This window comes from Erythrolamprus reginae, chromosome 5 (genome assembly GCF_031021105.1).
Source record: "Erythrolamprus reginae isolate rEryReg1 chromosome 5, rEryReg1.hap1, whole genome shotgun sequence".
Taxonomy (NCBI): domain Eukaryota; kingdom Metazoa; phylum Chordata; class Lepidosauria; order Squamata; family Dipsadidae; genus Erythrolamprus; species Erythrolamprus reginae.
In genome coordinates, this window is record NC_091954.1 from 113262073 (window position 1) to 113280346 (window position 18274).

The window sequence follows — 18274 nt, forward strand, 5'->3', positions numbered from 1 at the left end:
TGACAGAGTCATGTGATAGCTTAGTCAACCAATGAGAAAACCAGTGCTACTGAGCATGTGCAAAGACCTAAGCTTGGTGTGGTCTCCAGTCTCAGTCTGTATGTGTAAAGTCTTCATTGTGCTATGATGTCTATAAAAGGTATGCTCTCAATTTACTGTAAAGGAGAATGTATGGTATTGTAAATATTTTGATATAATGATAAATAAGTTATTTGAATCAGCTAAATACAATCGACTGAAAGCTTCTGATTTATATTCTTTAACAGAGATAAAATTATCTGATAGATGGACACAAAACACTGCTATCTACTAGCAAAATAATTCTATAGTTGTTGCAATACAAAATACATTCTAACAAATAGTGAAATATAATAATGATGATGATGATGATGATGATGTATGGATCATCAACATCGCAATCCCAGGGGACAGCAGAATTGAGGAGAAGCAGCTAGAAAAATTAGTGAAATACGAAGATCTAAAAATCGAGCTGCAACGACTCTGGCATAAGCCAGTGAAAGTGGTCCCAGTGGTACTTGGCACGCTGGGCGCAGTGCCAAAGGATCTCAGCGGACATTTGAAAACCATCGGAATTGACAAAATCTAGATATGTCAATTGCAAAAGGCCCCTTTACTGGGATCGGCAAATATAATTCACTGCTACATCACGCAGTCCTAGGTGCTTGGGAAGCGCCTGACTGGTGATGAAATACGAAATCCAGCACAGTGATCTCATTTGCTGTGTTGTATTGACATAATAGTAATAATAGTAATAATAGTAATAATAGTAATAATAGTAATAATAATAGTAATAATAGTAATAATAGTAATAATAGTAATAATAGTAATAATAGTAATAATAGTAATAATAGTAAGAAGAAGAAGAAGAACAACAACAACAACAATAACAATAGTAATTTATTAGATTTGTATGCCGCCCCTTTCCGAAGACTCACAGCAACAGTAAACAATGTATAACCAATCCAATAATTAAACTATGACTAAAAATCTGCTTAGGTAGGAAACCTTATACCTGTTCTGCCAGTGTGTCTCAACCGCCCGTAATTACAGGGTAATTAGTCCAGAAAGACACACACCACACGATAGAAGGAAAACCCAAAAGTCTTTATCAACAGAAAAACAGAAACAGCTCCCTTTTTAAATGTCAAAGGGATTTTCTGCTACACACAAGGCACAGGTTAAACGCAATCCAATTTCTCACCCAATACAGTAACTGGAGGGACTCATGGAGCTCAAGAGAGGAGAAAGGTGGGAAAATGAGCAGGACAGGGTGGGTAAAAACAGGAGGTACCCATGGAGCTCAAGAGGAGAAAGGTGTTGGGAAAATGAGCAGAACGGGGTAGGCAAAAACGGGAGGGACTCATGGAGCTCAAGAGGAGAAAGGTGCAGGGAAAATGAGCAGAATGGGGTGGGCAAAAACATGGACCCATGGAGCTCAAAAGGAGAAAGGTGCAGGGGAAATGAGCAGAACAGGGTGGGCAAAAACGGGAGGGACTCATGGAGCTCAAGAGGAGAAAGGTGCAGGGAAAATGAGCAGAACGGGGTGGGCAAAAACTGGAGGGACTCATGGAGCTCAAGAGGAGAAAGGTGTGGGGAAATGAGCAGAACGGGGTGGGTAAAAACGGGAGGGACCCATGGAGCTCAAGAGGAGAAAGGTGCAGGGAAAATGAGCAGAACGGGGTGGGCAAAAACGGGAGGGACTCATGGAGCTCAAGAGGAGAAAGGTGTGGGGAAATGAGCAGAACGGGGTGGGTAAAAACGGGAGGGACCCATGGAGCTCAAGAGGAGAAAGGTGCAGGGAAAATGAGCAGAACGGGGTGGGCAAAAACGGGAGGGATTCATGGAGCTCAAGAGAAGAAAGGTGTGGGGAAAATGAGCAGAACAGGGTGGGCAAAAACAGGACGGAAAGACCCATGGAGCTCAAGAGAGGCTCTTTTCGCCTTTATTCATTGCCGGAACCAATTAAGTTCATAAGACAAGGTATTACTGTACAAAGTAGATATAAAAAAGATCTAGTAGAATTCGGAATAAGTAAAAAAATAAATGAAATAGATAAAATTTTAACAGGCCCCAACAAGAAATTTATTACCAAAATGTATAACTATCTACTAAATTACAAAAATATAGAAGAGATAGTTAAACACAATATGATAGCGTGGATGACCAATTTTGGTTATGCTATCCAATTGGAAGACTGGGAAAAATTATGGAAAATAAATTATAAGATAACACTATCTATACCTTACAAAGAAAATCTATACAAAATGTTTTTCCGTTGGCACTACGCCCCGGCAAGATTAGCTAAAATTTATACCAATACAAGTAACAAATGCTGGAAATGCAAAAAAGAGGTAGGGACTTATTATCACATGTGGTGGCTATGTCCAGAAGCAAGGAAATTTTGGAACCAAATTCAGATCTGGATGGAAGAAATATTAGATTATAAATTAGAGTGGAAACCTGAAATGTATTTACTAGGAATAATTAGAGGACAACACAGTAAAGGAAATTATTATCTAATAATTCATATATTAACTGCAGCAAGATTGGCATTTGCGCAAATCTGGAAGCAAGAAAAGACGCCAAATGAAGAGATGGTAATTAAAAAAATATTAGACTGCGCCAAATTAAGCAAATTAACTTACGAAATACAAAATCAACAAAATAAAAACTACTACAAAGTATGGGAAAAATTGTACAACTGGATCAAGAGAAAAAAGAGAAACTAGCAGTAAAAGATTATTATGTACAGTAAATGAAATTGTAAAAAAGTCAACTTGTGTTTTATGTATATAGGGAAATGTTAAATGTTAAATGTTGTCTGTGTGTTGGTTTGTCAAAAAACTCAATAAAAACAATTATTTAAAAAATAGACTGAACAACCATTTGGCTGGGATGATCCTGATTCTTGTACAAATCGGTTTGTTTGTTTGTTTGTTGTCAAGTACGTATTGGTAGTATACATAGATATTGTTGTGAATGTTCCCAGTCAGCCTGTGGAAATGTCAGATTCAGAAGACGAAAACATTAAAGTTGTCTATTACGCTGATTTAAGAGAGGTAGGAGAGGATAGAGGCATTGAGAATTTAATAGAAATTCCATCAGACGATAATATGCATAGTGATATTTCTTCAGATAACGGGGGTATAGCAGATAGTCCTTGGTTAAAAGACAAATTTATAAGGTCAAAGAAAAGGAGGGAAGAACTTGGGAGGAAAGAGGTTGTGAAATAATATTCCAAGTGTGTAATTAATTAATTACCCCACATCCGGAATTGACCGGAAGAGACGGATGCTTTCTTCAAAGTGAAATAAACAAGATGGATGCTTTTGCCGTTTCTCCAGATAAGTGAGTCTTTGCTTTGCATAATAAAACTGTTTTTAAGTAGTGTTAACCTGACCCAGAGATAAGGAGATGTTTGAAGTCACCAGCCTGTTAATTTAGAAAGAATTATGACTTTGTAGTTTGCCTGAAAGTTTGGAATGCATATTGCATGCCGGAGATATACTGATGAATTCCAATGTGGAAGAAAGTAAAATGAAGTGTTATTTTAAAAATTATAAGCCTGTAAAGAGCGTATTCTTGGAACAGCCAGCCAGACCAAAGCAGATATAATGTTGTTTATGTACATGAGATTGGTACTAATAAGAGGGAAACATTAGGACCGGGATAGTAGACATGCTGGTGCACTTATGCACGCCCCTTACTGACCTCTTAGGAATCGGGAGAGGTCAACAGTGGATAGTTTAAGGGAAAGGTTTGGGGGCTTTGGTTAATAGGAGAGACTGGATTTATTATAAAATACCTTCCTTTGCAGGGCAACCATTTGACCCTTCATTTTCAATGCTAAATGCGGTTTCTAACGTCATATGTGCTTTGAGTTTTGGACATCAGTTTTCTGCAGAAGACGAAGAGTTCCAGAAGCTGGTTCAAGCCCTTCAAATTATTTCCAATTTCTTTGGTGACTCTTTTCATGCGGTGAGTCATTTTTTTCTACTAAGGAAGCAACAATCTCCCTCCACTAAGCAAACTATGTTTCCACCATTATTTTCATAGAATCCTAAAATGGATATCATGCAGGACGTTTTGGAAATCCTCTCATCTCTTCTCCTCCTCCTCCTCCTCCTCCTCCTCCTCTTCTTCTTCTTCTTCTCCTTTTCTTCTTCTCCTCCTTCTTCTCCTTCTTCTTCTTCTCGTTTTCTTCTCCTTCTCCTTCTATTCTTCTTCTTCTTCTTCTTCTTCTCCTTTTCTTCTCCTTCTCCTTCTATTCTTCTTCTTCTTCTTCTTCTTCTTCTTCTTCTTCTTCTTCTTCTTCTTCTCCTTTTCTTTCCCCAGCCAGGAAGGATGCCTCAGTGATGTCAAAGCTCCGCCCCCGGAATCCCCTCATGGGATTCCCCACCTCCTTTTGTGCCTCCTGACTGGCCGACAGCTTCCCGGCTGTTTCTGAAGGTGACAGCAGGGTGGGAGTGCTTCCCGGTATTCTCCCAAACCCGAACCCAAACCCGAACTTTTGCCGAACTTTCAAGTTCGGCGTTCGGGAGAGCACTGGGAAGTGCCGCCGCCCAGCTGTGACCTTCAGAAACAGCCAGGGCGCTTCTCGGCGGTATCCCGAAAGCCGAACTCAGAGGTTTGGCAAAAGTTCGGGTTCGGGAAAACGCCGGGATGCGCCCCAGCTGTTCTGGAAGGTGACAGCTGGGCAGCAGCACTTCCTGGCACTCTCCCGAACCCGAACTTTGGCCAAACTTTTGCAAAAATTTGGGTTTGGGTTCAGTATACCAAACCTCACAAAGTTCGGTACGAACCCGGATTTTGCGAGTTCGGTTCGCCCAACGCTATTGACTATTTCAGTCCATTTAATAGCTTGGAATATCCCTCTCAAGCTTTCCATAGCTTCAAACCATAAGTCATTCCTACCCTCCTGTCAAGCACCAGGGAAATCAGGAGATTCAGGCAGTTCAAATGAGCGTGAAGGTTTATTGGAAGCTTAAGTTCTCTACAAGAATCTAACGGTCCAGGGATATTTGTGAGAGCAAAGAAAAGCATTCAAGGCATTCTCTTGTGGGCATGCAGTGACTCAAGGCTAATGATATGTTTTACACTTCCCTGCTTTACTTGTGGTAGGGAATAAATAACTTTCCCTCTTCTCTCCCTGGTAGATGTACGATTTGTTCCCACAATTAATGAAGCACCTGCCAGGTCCTCACAAGGAAGCCCTGGCTTCTGTGGATATTATCCTTGCATTTGCAAAGCAGGAAGTGGAGAAACACAAGGAATCTAACTCCCTGCATGAGCCACAAGATTTCATTGATTACTATCTTTTTCAGATGGAGAAGGTATGAGTTTATTGTGGTTCAATATACAGGCAATAAATTATTGCTGTAAATAAACAGGCAGAGCTACTTTACTTCATCTTGGATTTTTCTTTCCTTCTTATTCAGTTCCCATTGTGAAGATACTATGCTTTTAAATATGTTGTAAGTCTGGTTTTGTTAGATGTGAAGGTGGTATTTTTTTAAAAAAAATTCTGCATAATTTCCATATATACATCAATGCATGTACAGTGGTACCTCTGCTTACAAACTTAATTTGTTCCATGACCAGGTTTTTAAGTAGAAAGTAATAAGAAGCAATTTTTCCACAGGAATCAATGTAAGAGCAAATAATGCGTACAATTGGGGAAACCACAGGGAGGGTGGAGGCTCTGTTTCCTCCCAGGAGATTCCTAGAGAGGCCCCATGGAGGCTTCTCCCTGCCTTTTCTGGCCCTGTTTCCTCCCAGGAGATTCCTAGAGAGACCTCATGGAGGCTTCTCCCTGCCTTTTCTGGCCCTGTTTCCTCCTAGGAGATTCCTACAGAGGCCCCATGGAGGCTTCTCCCTGCTGATTTTGGCTCTGTTTCCTCCCAGTAGATTCCTAGAGAGGCCCCATGGAGGCTTCTCCCTTCTTTTTCCGGTTACAGTTTCGGAGGCTCGGGTTTGTAAGTGGAAAATGGTTCTTGAGAAGAGTCAAAAAAATCTTGAACACCTGGTTCTTATCTAAAAACGGTTCCTACATAGAGGCGTTCTTGGGTAGAGATTCCACAGTACCTTAAAATAGTCAGTATAAACATAATTATACATTTTTATTCAATCCGTCGTAAATTAATATCCTATTTTGCACCTATTTTATATTTCTGTTATTCTTCTTTTCTTTAAACTCCCCTCCCTCTATCTGCCAGTCTTAGATCTTAGAAATTAAAAATAAAAGAGATTGGGGGGAGATTGTTTTGTTCCAAGAGACTAAAAAAAAGAAAAAGAGACGCATTACTTCAAAATATTATATTTGTTATTTTTCAGGTTCTTCCTGCCTTAATCCTTTCAACAAGCTACAAAGTTCAAAGCAGGGGGGGGGAGAGAAAAAAGGGTCTGTTACTCCAAATAGATGTATAAACCGGTACTCCAAACCCAGACAGCATATGAACATCAAAAAGACTCTCTTTCTTAGAACAAAACAGATTAAAAAGTTACTTTGTCACACAATCAAGAAACCCCCAGCTGTTTTCAAATTTATATTCCAACGTGTTCCACTAGATGGCACTGTGATTCATTTAAAACTTCCAATGATCCAGCACAGCTTAGCTTAGCAAGAGGGGGGAAGAAGGGGAAAAAGTAACACTCTGGTGTCACATTGAAAATTGACTTTTCATCAAATCTTCTCTCCAGTCAATATCAGTTGTGAGTCTAGGAGAAAGTCAGAAACAAAAACAACCATAGGAAAGCTACATAGAATTCATGGTAATTTTCATTTTCTCTTTCAAACATCAGAGCAGGAATGACACCAACTCAGCCTACAATGAAGAGAACCTGTCTCAGTGTATTTTTGATTTTTTTGCTGCTGGAACAGAGACAACCTTCGCTACTCTGATGTGGGCTCTGCTGCTCTTGACAAATCATCTTGACATTCAAGGTGAGTGAAATCTGGATTATGGGAACAAGGGTCAGTCTCAGGTTTTAAAACACAGAGGAATTATTTGGAAGTATGTAAAATAGCAAAGGCGGTTGAATGATGAACTGAATCTATTCTTCATAGTAATTTTCCTAAGTGGATTCCTGAATTATGAACATGATCTTAACATGATTAAATGAAAACGTAAAAGGTATCAAGGTGCCATGTAACACCTCAATGAAAGAAGACTCTGTGACAAGCAGTTCCTCAAAGTTCCACTTTATTAGAGATGTCATATTGGCACATCTGGGAAAACCAAAATCTGAAAGTTCCTGGGTTTTCCCCACCCAAAAGAGAGTCAAAAACCCAGCCCCTCCATCCACATGTCCATCCCCATGCTCCCAGTCACACCTCTTCAGGTGCAGGCTAAATGTCCTTGACTCTTAGAGAAAGAATATTGTTATGGCTAAATAACTTTACCAACTCCATGCAACTGCCCTACCACTTTCCCACAGTGTGGCAGTCCTGAAGATCCAAAGAAAAAGATGGCCTCAAGGACTGACAGAGGGGCTGCATGAACACTTGTATAAGATAGTTTAGTTTATCTTGATGATATATTGATTTATACTGAAACTAAGATGCAACATGTTAAATTGCTACAAGAGGTTTTGAAGAAATTAAGGGCAGCTAAGTTGTTTTGGGATATGTTTTTTATTTTTTTCTCTCCACATACAATCACACAATGCAATGTACCATCTATTTTTCATTACAATAAAAGGCAGTATCATGTTAGTAAAACATATGATCACAAAAATTCATATTTATTGATTTCGGTATACATCATTTTTCATGTTGCCAACTTTCTAATTTTGTCAACCAGATAAACTAAGTTGTTTGCCAAACTATGTGATTTTCAGTCAGCCTCTAGGGCTGATAGAAGTTACATACGGGGAGACTTCTTTGATATCCTCATTCAAGTATTCAGTGAGGAACTAAAAACTGGAACAATTGTGTATATTTTAAATGCAGAAATCTACCAAAGTTTTCAGATTCTTCCCCTCAGCCAAAATTATGTGTAGGAGAACCAATTAGGATGATAATGAGTATCTACATCTACATCTATATTTATCTCTATCTATATTATCTCTATCTCTATATCTCATCTCTATCTCTATATCTCATCTCTATCTCTATCTCTATCTCTATCTCTATCTCTATCTCTATCTCTATCTCTATATCATATCTATCTATCTATCTATCTATCTATCTATCTATCTATCTATCAATCTATCCATCCATCCATCCATCCATCCATCCATCCATCCATCCATCCATCCATCCACCTATCTATCCATCTAATCTATATCATATTGATATACAATTTGATAAGTTGATATTAAATCCTCTCTAAGCAATTTACAAAGTCAGGCTACTCAAACCACAGTTCAGGTCCTGTTATATTATTCTCTACATAAGGATTCTGCCCTTATGTTAGAACTCCTTATCTGGTAAAATATTCGGGGAAATTCTTATCTCCTTTATAAACAAGTTTTACTATTGGATCAGTATGACACATTTCTTTGAATGTGGCTACATTCCTCTCTAAAGAGGTAAAATTATACAGAATTGTCCACTTCTCAATGATCTCAGCATAAGCTGTAAGGTAAAATTCTGTCTTATTCTGTTCAATTGTTTATAAAGTCTTCATTTTTAACTCTGGTCTGTGATCATAATGATGGATTGATGGATACCTCTGAGGATTAAAATTGGGAAATGAATAAATAAATGAACAAAGGAATTAAAAATGCAATATTGAACATAAAGCTTCTGTTTACCTCCTCCTCCTCCTCCTCCTCATTATTCCAGAGAAAGTCCAGAAAGAGATTGAAGATGCGTTTGGTTCCTCAGGGTCAATTTCCTACCAGGATCGGAAGAAGCTGCCCTACACCAATGCTGTGATTCATGAAATGCAACGTTTTAAATATATCTTGCTATATGGGGTTCCCAGGCAAAGTACAAAGGATGTGACCATGAAGGGATATCACATTCCAAAGGTGAGAATATGTCCAGGATGCATTGTAGCAGCCCATAATGAAAGAAAAAGGGAAATATGGCCCTTGGACAGAAGGTGGCAAACGACAATTAGCCTTGTAAAATTAAATAAGCAAGAATATCAAACATTTTTGAGGGATGAATTATGGGTGTAAATCCAAAGACCTCTCTGATTTTAAAATTAGAACCTTAAATGTTTTATATTTATCCTAGGAAGTTGATAAGAGTTTTAGGGGCTAAATTTTTAAATATTACCAACAAATATGAATAAATCATAGCACTATTATACCATTGAAACAAGAAGGATATATGACTGATAAAATGATATGAAGATCACAAAATGTACCTATGTAATAAATGTATAATAACGTATCAAAAGGAAGATTTTCCTTTGCAAATTAGACATAAGCTGCATGTAAAATACACTACTCCTTGAGTAGTTCTAATTGTAAATAATGATATCAAATATGTAATATATAAAGCAGAATGCTTTATCTCTCTCTTTTTTACTTTTCTATTTTCTTTCTCTTTCTCTCTATCTCGTATCTTTTCTTCTACATTCTTTTTGTGTTTATACTTTTGTTCTTTGTTGTGTAATTTTAATGTAAATATTCAATAAAACTTTTTTCAAAAAAAAAGAAAAGAAAAAAACATCCAAGAACTGATAAACGCTAAAATTCCAAAACAAGTGCCTTGCTCCACCCCGCCACCACCTCTCAACACCCAGTCCAGGCCTCCAAAACCTCTATCTCCAAACCCTACTACTGACATCTCCTCCCTGGTGCAAGATGCCGTGGAACGGCAACAAAAACGCCATAACGCCGTACTTTTTAGCCTAGAGGAAAATGGGGAAACCGATCTATCAAATATTTGTAGCATCATCCACAACCATCATCCTCAATCAATCGCCCCTGATGATATCTTAGAGGTTTCTAGAAGTGGCCCTGTACTAAAGTACAGTGATGGATCAATGGCTCCCCGGTTGTGCAGAATAGTCTGCAAAAATGAAACTACCAAACAACAGTTCATTAAGACCATGAACTCCATCGCCAGAAATAATGCAAAATGCAACAAACTCAGATCCAGACCAGACCTAACACTACTCCAACGTATCTGCTCTCAGGAACTATGGGCCAAACTCCGGAGACGTTGTGACCAAGGTGAAACTAACCTTTACATTGACTAACGCTCTGATTGCATCAGGACCAAAACTCATAACCCTCCCTTCATCTCCAAACCAACTGTCCCTCCTCAACCATCCCACACTTCTCCACTCACCATCCCTCATCTACAAACGGACCCCCCAGCACTTCAAGCAACAAATAGGATAGCGCGCCTCTTACTACCTCATTTCAATCCAATTTCAACTCAACTCAATCCAATCTCACCCCTGATCACAAACTCAATCTCAAATGTAAACTAATCAATGCAAGAAGTATTATCAACAAGTTGTCTGAATTCCTCATCCTACTTGACACTAACATATTTGACTTAATCTTTGTTTGTGAAACATGGCTGAATCCTTCCTATCCTGACTCCTTGATCACACAAAGTAACTACCTGGTCTTCTGGTCTGACCGTGAATCCCGCAGAGGGGGTGATGTAGCCATATTCTACAAAAGCTCACTCAATCTAAAAAACATTCAAGTTGCACATGATCTTATCCTCCCTGAAAGTCTAGTTTGTGACATTTCCCTCAACACTACACTCTATTTCCTACTGTGCTACAGAGCTCCAAACTACGACATTACCCATGCAACTAAACTAACCTCCCTCCTAACTTGGGCAACCTCCAACCCCATCCCATTATCTTCCTTGGTGACCTCAACCTACCACACATCAACTGGTCACTAAATGAATGCTCCACTGAACCTATACATACCGCCATCTATAACACCGTCACCAGCCTAGGACTGGAACAATTAGTATCAAACAACACCAGACTCAACAACTGACTCGACCTCATATTCTGCAACAGCAAAAGTGCTATCTATGGACTACACACAAAAGAACCCTTCTCCAACAGCGACCACAGTACGATCAACTTCAACCTCAACCTACATCATCTAAACACTCACCGGAATAACGTGGCTCCTAAGTACAATTTTAGGAAAGCCAACCATGATCTCATAGATGTCAATCTCTCAATCCTTAACTGGCAATCCTTGTTCTCTAACTATATCACCACTGATGATCTCTACAATATGTTCTTAATCCAAATCAAAAGGCTTATAGAGCTACATGTGTCAATCACTTCTTCCAGAGGTAAACGAAAAAATAACATACCTGCCTCGACAAAGAAACTACAAACCAAAAAAAGATCCCTCTGGCGTAGAAACAAAAAAGGACCAGTAACCAACTTTAAAGTCCGCTACAAAAGCTTATGCCAACAAATAAAAGCAGAATGCCTCAACTATCACAGCAAACAAGAGGAAAGCCTCCTTCGTAACAAGTCTAACCGAGCGTTCTATAACTTCGTCAACAACAAACTCAATGACTCAAGACCTATTCCACCACTCGTAGGACCCAATAACAAAGAATACCATGATGACCCATCCAAAGCCAACCTCTTCAACTCTTTCTTTGGCTCTGTTTTTGTTAACAGCAATGGTTCTTCCCCCATCTTCGCAAATTGTACCTCAAACCCACTAAAAAACCTAACCCAAATCGTCTTCACTGTAGACCGTGTAGAAAAAGCAATCCGTGACCTCAAACCCTCCCTATCTGCCTGACCAGACGGTCTCTGTGCATACTTCCTAAGGAAACTTTCTTCTGCTCTTGCTGAACCCCTAAGCATTATCTTCCAAAAATCCTTCAGAACCAGCACGCTCCCCAAGCTGTGGTCAAAAGCAGGAGTCATCCCCATTTTCAAAAAAGGAGACCCTTCACTAGTGGACAACTACAGACCAATATCTCTCCGTTGCTAAATCGATCAATCACCCTCTACTTAGAATCTAATAACCTACTCTCAAACAAACAATTTGGATTCAGAAAGAAATTATGATGCAACCTACAACTACTTCACTGCAAAAACATTTGGACTACCCACCTCGACCAAGAAAAATCCATTGATGCAATTTATATAGACTTCTGCAAAGCCTTCGACTCAGTGGTCCACGACAAACTACTCCTAAAACTCAAATCCTATGGCATCTCAGGACTCCTCCACAACTGGATTACTGCATTCCTGTCAAACAGGCAACAAATTGTCAAAATTGGTAGCGCAATCTCCACCCCCGTCCCTGTCATAAGTGGCGTTCCCCAGGGAAGCGTACTAGGTCCTACTCTCTTTATTCTCTACATCAATGACCTCTGTGACCATATTGAAAGCAACTGTGTTCTTTTTGCCGACGATGTGAAACTTTTCAACACCACTGACAACACACTCACTCTCCAAAAAGACCTGGACTTTGTTTCAGACTGGTCTAACACCTGGCAACTTCAAATATCAACCAGCAAATGCTCTACCCTCCACATCGGGAAAAAGAATCCCAACCGCACATACAAACTGAATAAACAATCTCTCACTGCCAACCCACACTCAGTAAAAAACCTTGGAATACTAATATCGAATGACCTAAGTGCTAAAGCCCACTGCAACAATATCGCCAAAAAAGCTTCTAGAGTTGTTAACCTGATCCTACGCAGCTTCTGCTCAGGCAATCTCACACTACTCACAAGAGCCTACAAAACTTTTGCCAGACCCATCCTAGACTACTGCTCATCTGTCTGGAACCCATACCACATCTCAGACATCAACACCCTTGAAAATGTCCAAAGATATTTCACCAGAAGAGCCCTTCACTCCTCCACTTGAAACAGAATATCCTACAAAAATAGACTAACAATCCTGGGCCTAGAAAGTCTAGAACTACGGCGCCTAAAACACGATTTCAGTATTGCCCACAAGATCCTACCGTTCAATGACTACTTCAGCTTCAACTGCAACAACACAAGAGCACGCAACCGATTCAAACTTAATATGAAATGCTCCAAACTTGTCTGTAAATATATGATTTCAACAATCGAGTTATCGAAGCGTGGAACTCATTGCCGGACTCAATTGTGTCAACCCCTAACCCCCAACATTTCTCCCTTAGACTCTGCATGATTGACCTCTCCAGGTTCCTAAGAGGCCAGTAAGAGGCGTACATAATTGCACTGGTCTGCCTTTCGTCCCCTGTCCAATTGTCTTTCCTTTCTCTCACTTATCATATATACTTTCTGTCTTTCATATATCCTCTCCTCTAAGTTCACTTTACCCTTATATATATTACTACATGTCTATTTTTCTTCCTATGTATTTGTGTATTGGACAAATGAATGAATGAATGAATGAATGAATGAATGAATGAATAAATAAATAAATAAATAAAATACATATATAATTACAGGGGACCTTTATCGTCGCAGACCTGCGCTCTGTTCTCCTTGATCCTGAACAATGGGAGACTCCTGGAAAATTCAATCCAAATCATTTTTTAGATAAGGATGGTAAATTCATTGACCGAGAAGAGTTTCTGCCCTTTGGAATAGGTAAATCTGTGAGCTCAAAGTGGCTTACTCAATTCTTATTTCATTTATTCATTTTTTAAAATTACATTTATATTTCACCCATCTCATTAGCAAGGGATTCTCGGTAGCTTACAACTTAAAGATTCCCACGACCACATCTCCTGAGCTGTCCTGAGGTCATCCTGCTCTGAACAGGAAATCAATGAATCCTAATTTCTTCTAGTAGTTGGGGAAGATTCATGGCAAACTTTACATTCTGGACCATTCCTGAACAGACAAGATGACCATGAAACATAGAAGACTGATGGCAGAAAAAGACCTCATTGTCCATCTAGTCTGCCCTTATACTATTTTTTTGTATTTTATCTTAGGATCGATATATGTTTATCCCAGGCATGTTTAAATTCAGTGACTGTGGATTTACCAACCACGTCTTCTGGAAGTTTGTTCCAAGGATCTACTACTCTTTCAGTAAAATAATATTTTTTCATGTTGCTTCTGATCTTTCCCCCAACTAACTTCAGATTGTGTCCCCTTGTTCTTGTGTTCACATTCCTATTACAAACACTTCCCTCCTGAACCTTATTTAACCCTTTGCCATATTTAAATGTTTTGATCATGTCCCCCCTTTTCCTTCTGTCCTCCAGACCAGAGGTCCCCAACCTTTTTTGCACCAGGGACCGGCTTTAAGCTAGACCAGTTTTCCATGGCCCGGTGGGGGGGGGGAGCTAGCTGTTAGCGGCGCCGTAAAAGGGGCGATCAAGAGAGGAATGGGTGAATGAATGGACGGAGGGTGGGAAGGAAGGAAGGAAAGAGGGAAGGGACAGGAACAGAAGAAGGGTGCAAAGGAAGCAAGGAAAGGTGTGAAAGGGGAGAGTAAGAGAGGAAGGAGTGAAAGAAGGGAATGAGGGAGGAAAGAAGGGAGGAAGGAAAAGGAAAGCAAGAAATGGAGGGAGGAAAGGAAGGAAAGAAAGAAAGAAGGGGGGAAGGGACAGGAACAGAGGAAGGAAGCAAGGAAACTTATGAAAGGGGAGAGTAAGGGAAGAAGGTAGGAAGGAGAAAGAAAAGAAGAAATAGAGGAAGGGAAGGTAAAAGAGAGAAAGAAAAAGAGCAAGAAAGAAAGCAAGAAAGAGAAAGAAAAAGAAAGAAAGAAAGGGAACTTCAAAGAAAGGCTCACTGAGCATCTCTCACTCTCTCTCTCTTTCTATCCCTCTTTCTTTCTTTCTCTTCCTTTCTCTCTCTCCTCTTCCTTTATCTCCTCTCTCTCTCCCTCTCTCTTTCTCTCCCCCCTCTCTCCCCTTTCCCTCTCTCTTTCTCTCTCTCCCTCTCTTGCTATCTCTCCCCCCTTTCCCTCTCTCTTTCTCTCTCTCCCTCTCTTGCTATCTCTCCCCCCTCTCCCTCTCTCTTTCTCCCTCTCCCTCTCTTTCTCTCTCTCTCCCCCTCTTTCTCTCTCTTCTTCTCACTTTCTCTCGTTTTCTTTCTGTCTCTTTTGCTTTCTCTCTCTCTCACTCTTTCTTGTTTTCTTTCTCACGCTCTTTCTCTCTCTTGTTCTCTCTCTTGCTATCTCTTTCTCCCCCCCTTTCTCTCACTCTCTCTTTCTCACTTTCTCTCTATCTTGCTGTCTGTTGCTCTCACTCACTCTCGTTCTCCGTTCTTCTCAGCGGTGACGCGCGCACGCCCTGCCCGCCTCACCTTTGCGAGAGCACTTTCGCCCCGGGCTCTCAGCAAGGGGGTTTGCAGGAGAGGTGGGGCCGGCGAAGGTGATATTCAATGTCGGGGGCGCACAGGCGGTTGCACGCGCTCCCTATCTCCCTGCTAGCCCACTCGGAATATTCAAAATAAGAAAAGCCTTCGCCGGCAAAGGTTTTTCTTATTTTGAATACTCCGAGTGGGCTAGCAGGGAGATAGGGAGTGCGTGCAACCGCCCGTGCGCCCCCGACATTGAAGACCTCCGCTGAGAAAAGCCTTTGCCGGCATTTCCTCTCGGCGTCAAGGAGGCGCAGCGGCGGGCGGAGAGAGGGAAGGGGGGGCAGCGGCGTCCCTCCTGGCCTTGGCGGGCCGCCCGACCCTCCCCACCTCCTGCAAACGCGGCGGGCGGCGGGGGGAGAGCGAGGAGCCGGTTCCGGCGGGCGCGGGGCTTGACTGGCTGGCGGGGGGAGCGCCGCTGGTGGTGCGGAAAGGCCGAGGGGGCCCTGGCGCCGCGGACCGGCTGAAAACCCCCAACGGCCCGGTGCCGGTCCGCGGACCGGCGGTTGGGGACCTCTGCTCCAGACTATACAGATTGAGTTCACTAAGTCTTTCCTGATACGTTTTATGTTTAAGACCTTCCACCATTCTTGTAGCCCGTCTTTGGACACGTTCAATTTTGTCAGTATCTTTTTGTAGGTGAGGTCTCCAGAACTGAACACAGAATTCCAAATGTGGTCTCACCAGCACTCTATATAGCAGGATCACAATCTCCCTCTTCCTGCTTGTTATACCTCTAATTATGCAGCCAAGCATCCAACTTACTTTTCCTACTGCCTGACTCCAGAACTCAGAACTGAAGATTTAAGTCCCTGGCCAAAAAAAAAGGTCAAATGCGATCAGCGGTGGGCCACCATTGCCCGGCACTATTTATTTATTCATTTATTGGATTTGTATGCCGCCCCTCTCCGCAGACTCGGGGCGGCTAACAACAATGATAAAAAACAACATGTAACAATCCAATTTAATAAAACAACTAAAAACCCTTATTATAAAAACCAAACATACATACAAACATACCATACATAACTTGTAATGGCCTGGGGGAAGGAATATCCTAACTCCTCCATGCCTGGCGACAAAGGTGGGTCTTGAGTAATTTGCGAAAGACAAGGAGGATGGGGGCCGTTCTAATCTCTGGGGGGAGTTGATTCCAGAGGGCCGGGGCTGCCACAGAGAAGGCTCTTCCCCTGGGGCCCGCCAAACGACATTGTTTGGTCGACGGGACCCGGAGGAGGACAACTCTGTGGGACCTTATCGGCCGCTGGGATTCGTGCAGTAGAAGGTGGTTCCGGATGTATTTTGGCCCAATGCCATTTAGGGCTTTAAAGGTCATTACCAACACTTTGAATTGTGACCGGAAACCGATTGGCAGCCAGTGCAGGCCGCGGAGTGTTGCAGAAACGTGGGCGAATCTAGGGAGCCCCACGATGGCTCTCGCGGCCGTATTCTGCATGATCTGAAGTTTCCGAACACTTTTCAAAGGTAGACCCATGTAGAGAGCGTTGCAGTAATCGAACCTCGGGGTGATGAGAGCATGAGTGACTGTGAGCAATGACTCCCTGTCCAAATAGGGCCGCAACTGGTGCACGAGGTGAACCTGGGCAAACACCCCCCTTGCCACAGCCGAAAGATAATGTTCCAATGTGAGCTGTGGATCGAGGAGGACGCCCAAGTTGCGGACCCTCTCTGAGGGGGTCAATAGTTCTCCTCCCAGGGTAATGGACGGACAGATGGAATTGTCCTTCTTGGGAGGCAAAACCCACAGCCACTCCGTCTTCTCTGGGTTGAGTTTGAGTTTGTTGACACCCATCCAGGCCCCAACAGCCTCCAGGCACCGGCACATCACTTCCACTGCTTCGTTGACTGGGCATGGGGTGGAGATGTATAGCTGGGTATCATCGGCGTATTGATGATATCTCACCCCATGCCCTTGGATGATCTCACCCAGCGGTTTCATGTAGATATTAAATAGCAGGGGGTAGAGGACCGACCCCTGAGGCACCCCACAAGGGAGAGACCTAGAGGTCGACCTCTGACCCCCCACTAACACAGATTGTGACCGACCGGAGAGGTAGGAGGAGAACCACTGAAGAACAGTGCCTCCCACTCCCAACCCCAGAAGGATACCATGGTCGATGGTATCGAAAGCCGCTGAGAGGTCAAGAAGCACCAGGACAGAGGACAAGCCCCTGTCCCGGGCCCGCCAGACATCATCCATCAATGCGACCAAAGCAGTTTCCGTGCTGTAGCCGGGCCTGAATCCAGACTGTTGAGGACTGTTGAGGAGTGCTCCTGGCAGATGTGCCCTCCTAGTGTGGGATTTGGCTTCCTGAGCATGCCCATAAGTCAAATCTTGCGCAAGAATGCTTGTGCACGCAAACGTTTGCCCATTTTCAGCTTTTTTGAGCACTGTAGTTTAATCCCCAAGCTTTTGATCCTTTTAGTTGCCCTTCTTTGAACGTTTTCCAAAGTCTCGATGTCTTTTTGATAATATGGTGGCCAAAATTGGTTGCGGTATTCCAGGTGTGGTCTTACTAGGGTTTTTATAAAGGTTTTATGATGATGGGGTATAAATCTGTAGAACAGATTATTATCCTCTTTATGCATGTTTTGTCTCACATACAGGTGAACGTGTCTGTGTGGGAGAGCAGCTGGCAAGAGTTGAGATCTTCATCTTTCTGACCATCCTGTTGAGGTCCTTCAGCTTCCGGTTGCCTGAAGGAGTGAAAGAACTCAATGAAGAACCTGTTCCAAAGGTCGCAATGCATCCTCACCCTTACAAACTATGTGCTATTCCAACACAGGCTTAAACTTTTAAAAACACCATAAAAGGCATAAAACTATTTTCTATATGCCTCTTCACTTAATTTATTTTTCCCCCCTTCATTTATTCTACATTAAAACTTTGTCACAAACATACCCAACCACGTCAAACCAGAAGGTCATGTTTGAACAATATGCTAAGTAGGTTTGTTACATTTTGCCTTATTTTCCTTTTGCATGCCAATAAAGAAC

General features: G+C 41.9%; 1 protein-coding gene across 1 annotated transcript in view; it reads left to right on the forward strand.

Moving 5' to 3' along the window:
• Window positions 1-18070, forward strand: part of LOC139168234 (cytochrome P450 2J2-like) — a 63959-nt gene extending 45889 nt beyond the window's left edge. The window contains exons 7-12 of the mRNA XM_070753749.1: window positions 3839-3999; window positions 5178-5354; window positions 6823-6964; window positions 8810-8997; window positions 13390-13531; window positions 17885-18070. Coding sequence (XP_070609850.1) covers window positions 3839-3999; window positions 5178-5354; window positions 6823-6964; window positions 8810-8997; window positions 13390-13531; window positions 17885-18069 — 995 coding nt within the window. The 3' untranslated portion in view covers window position 18070. The remainder of the gene's footprint in view (window positions 1-3838; window positions 4000-5177; window positions 5355-6822; window positions 6965-8809; window positions 8998-13389; window positions 13532-17884) is intronic.
• The last annotated feature ends 204 nt before the right edge of the window (window positions 18071-18274 follow it).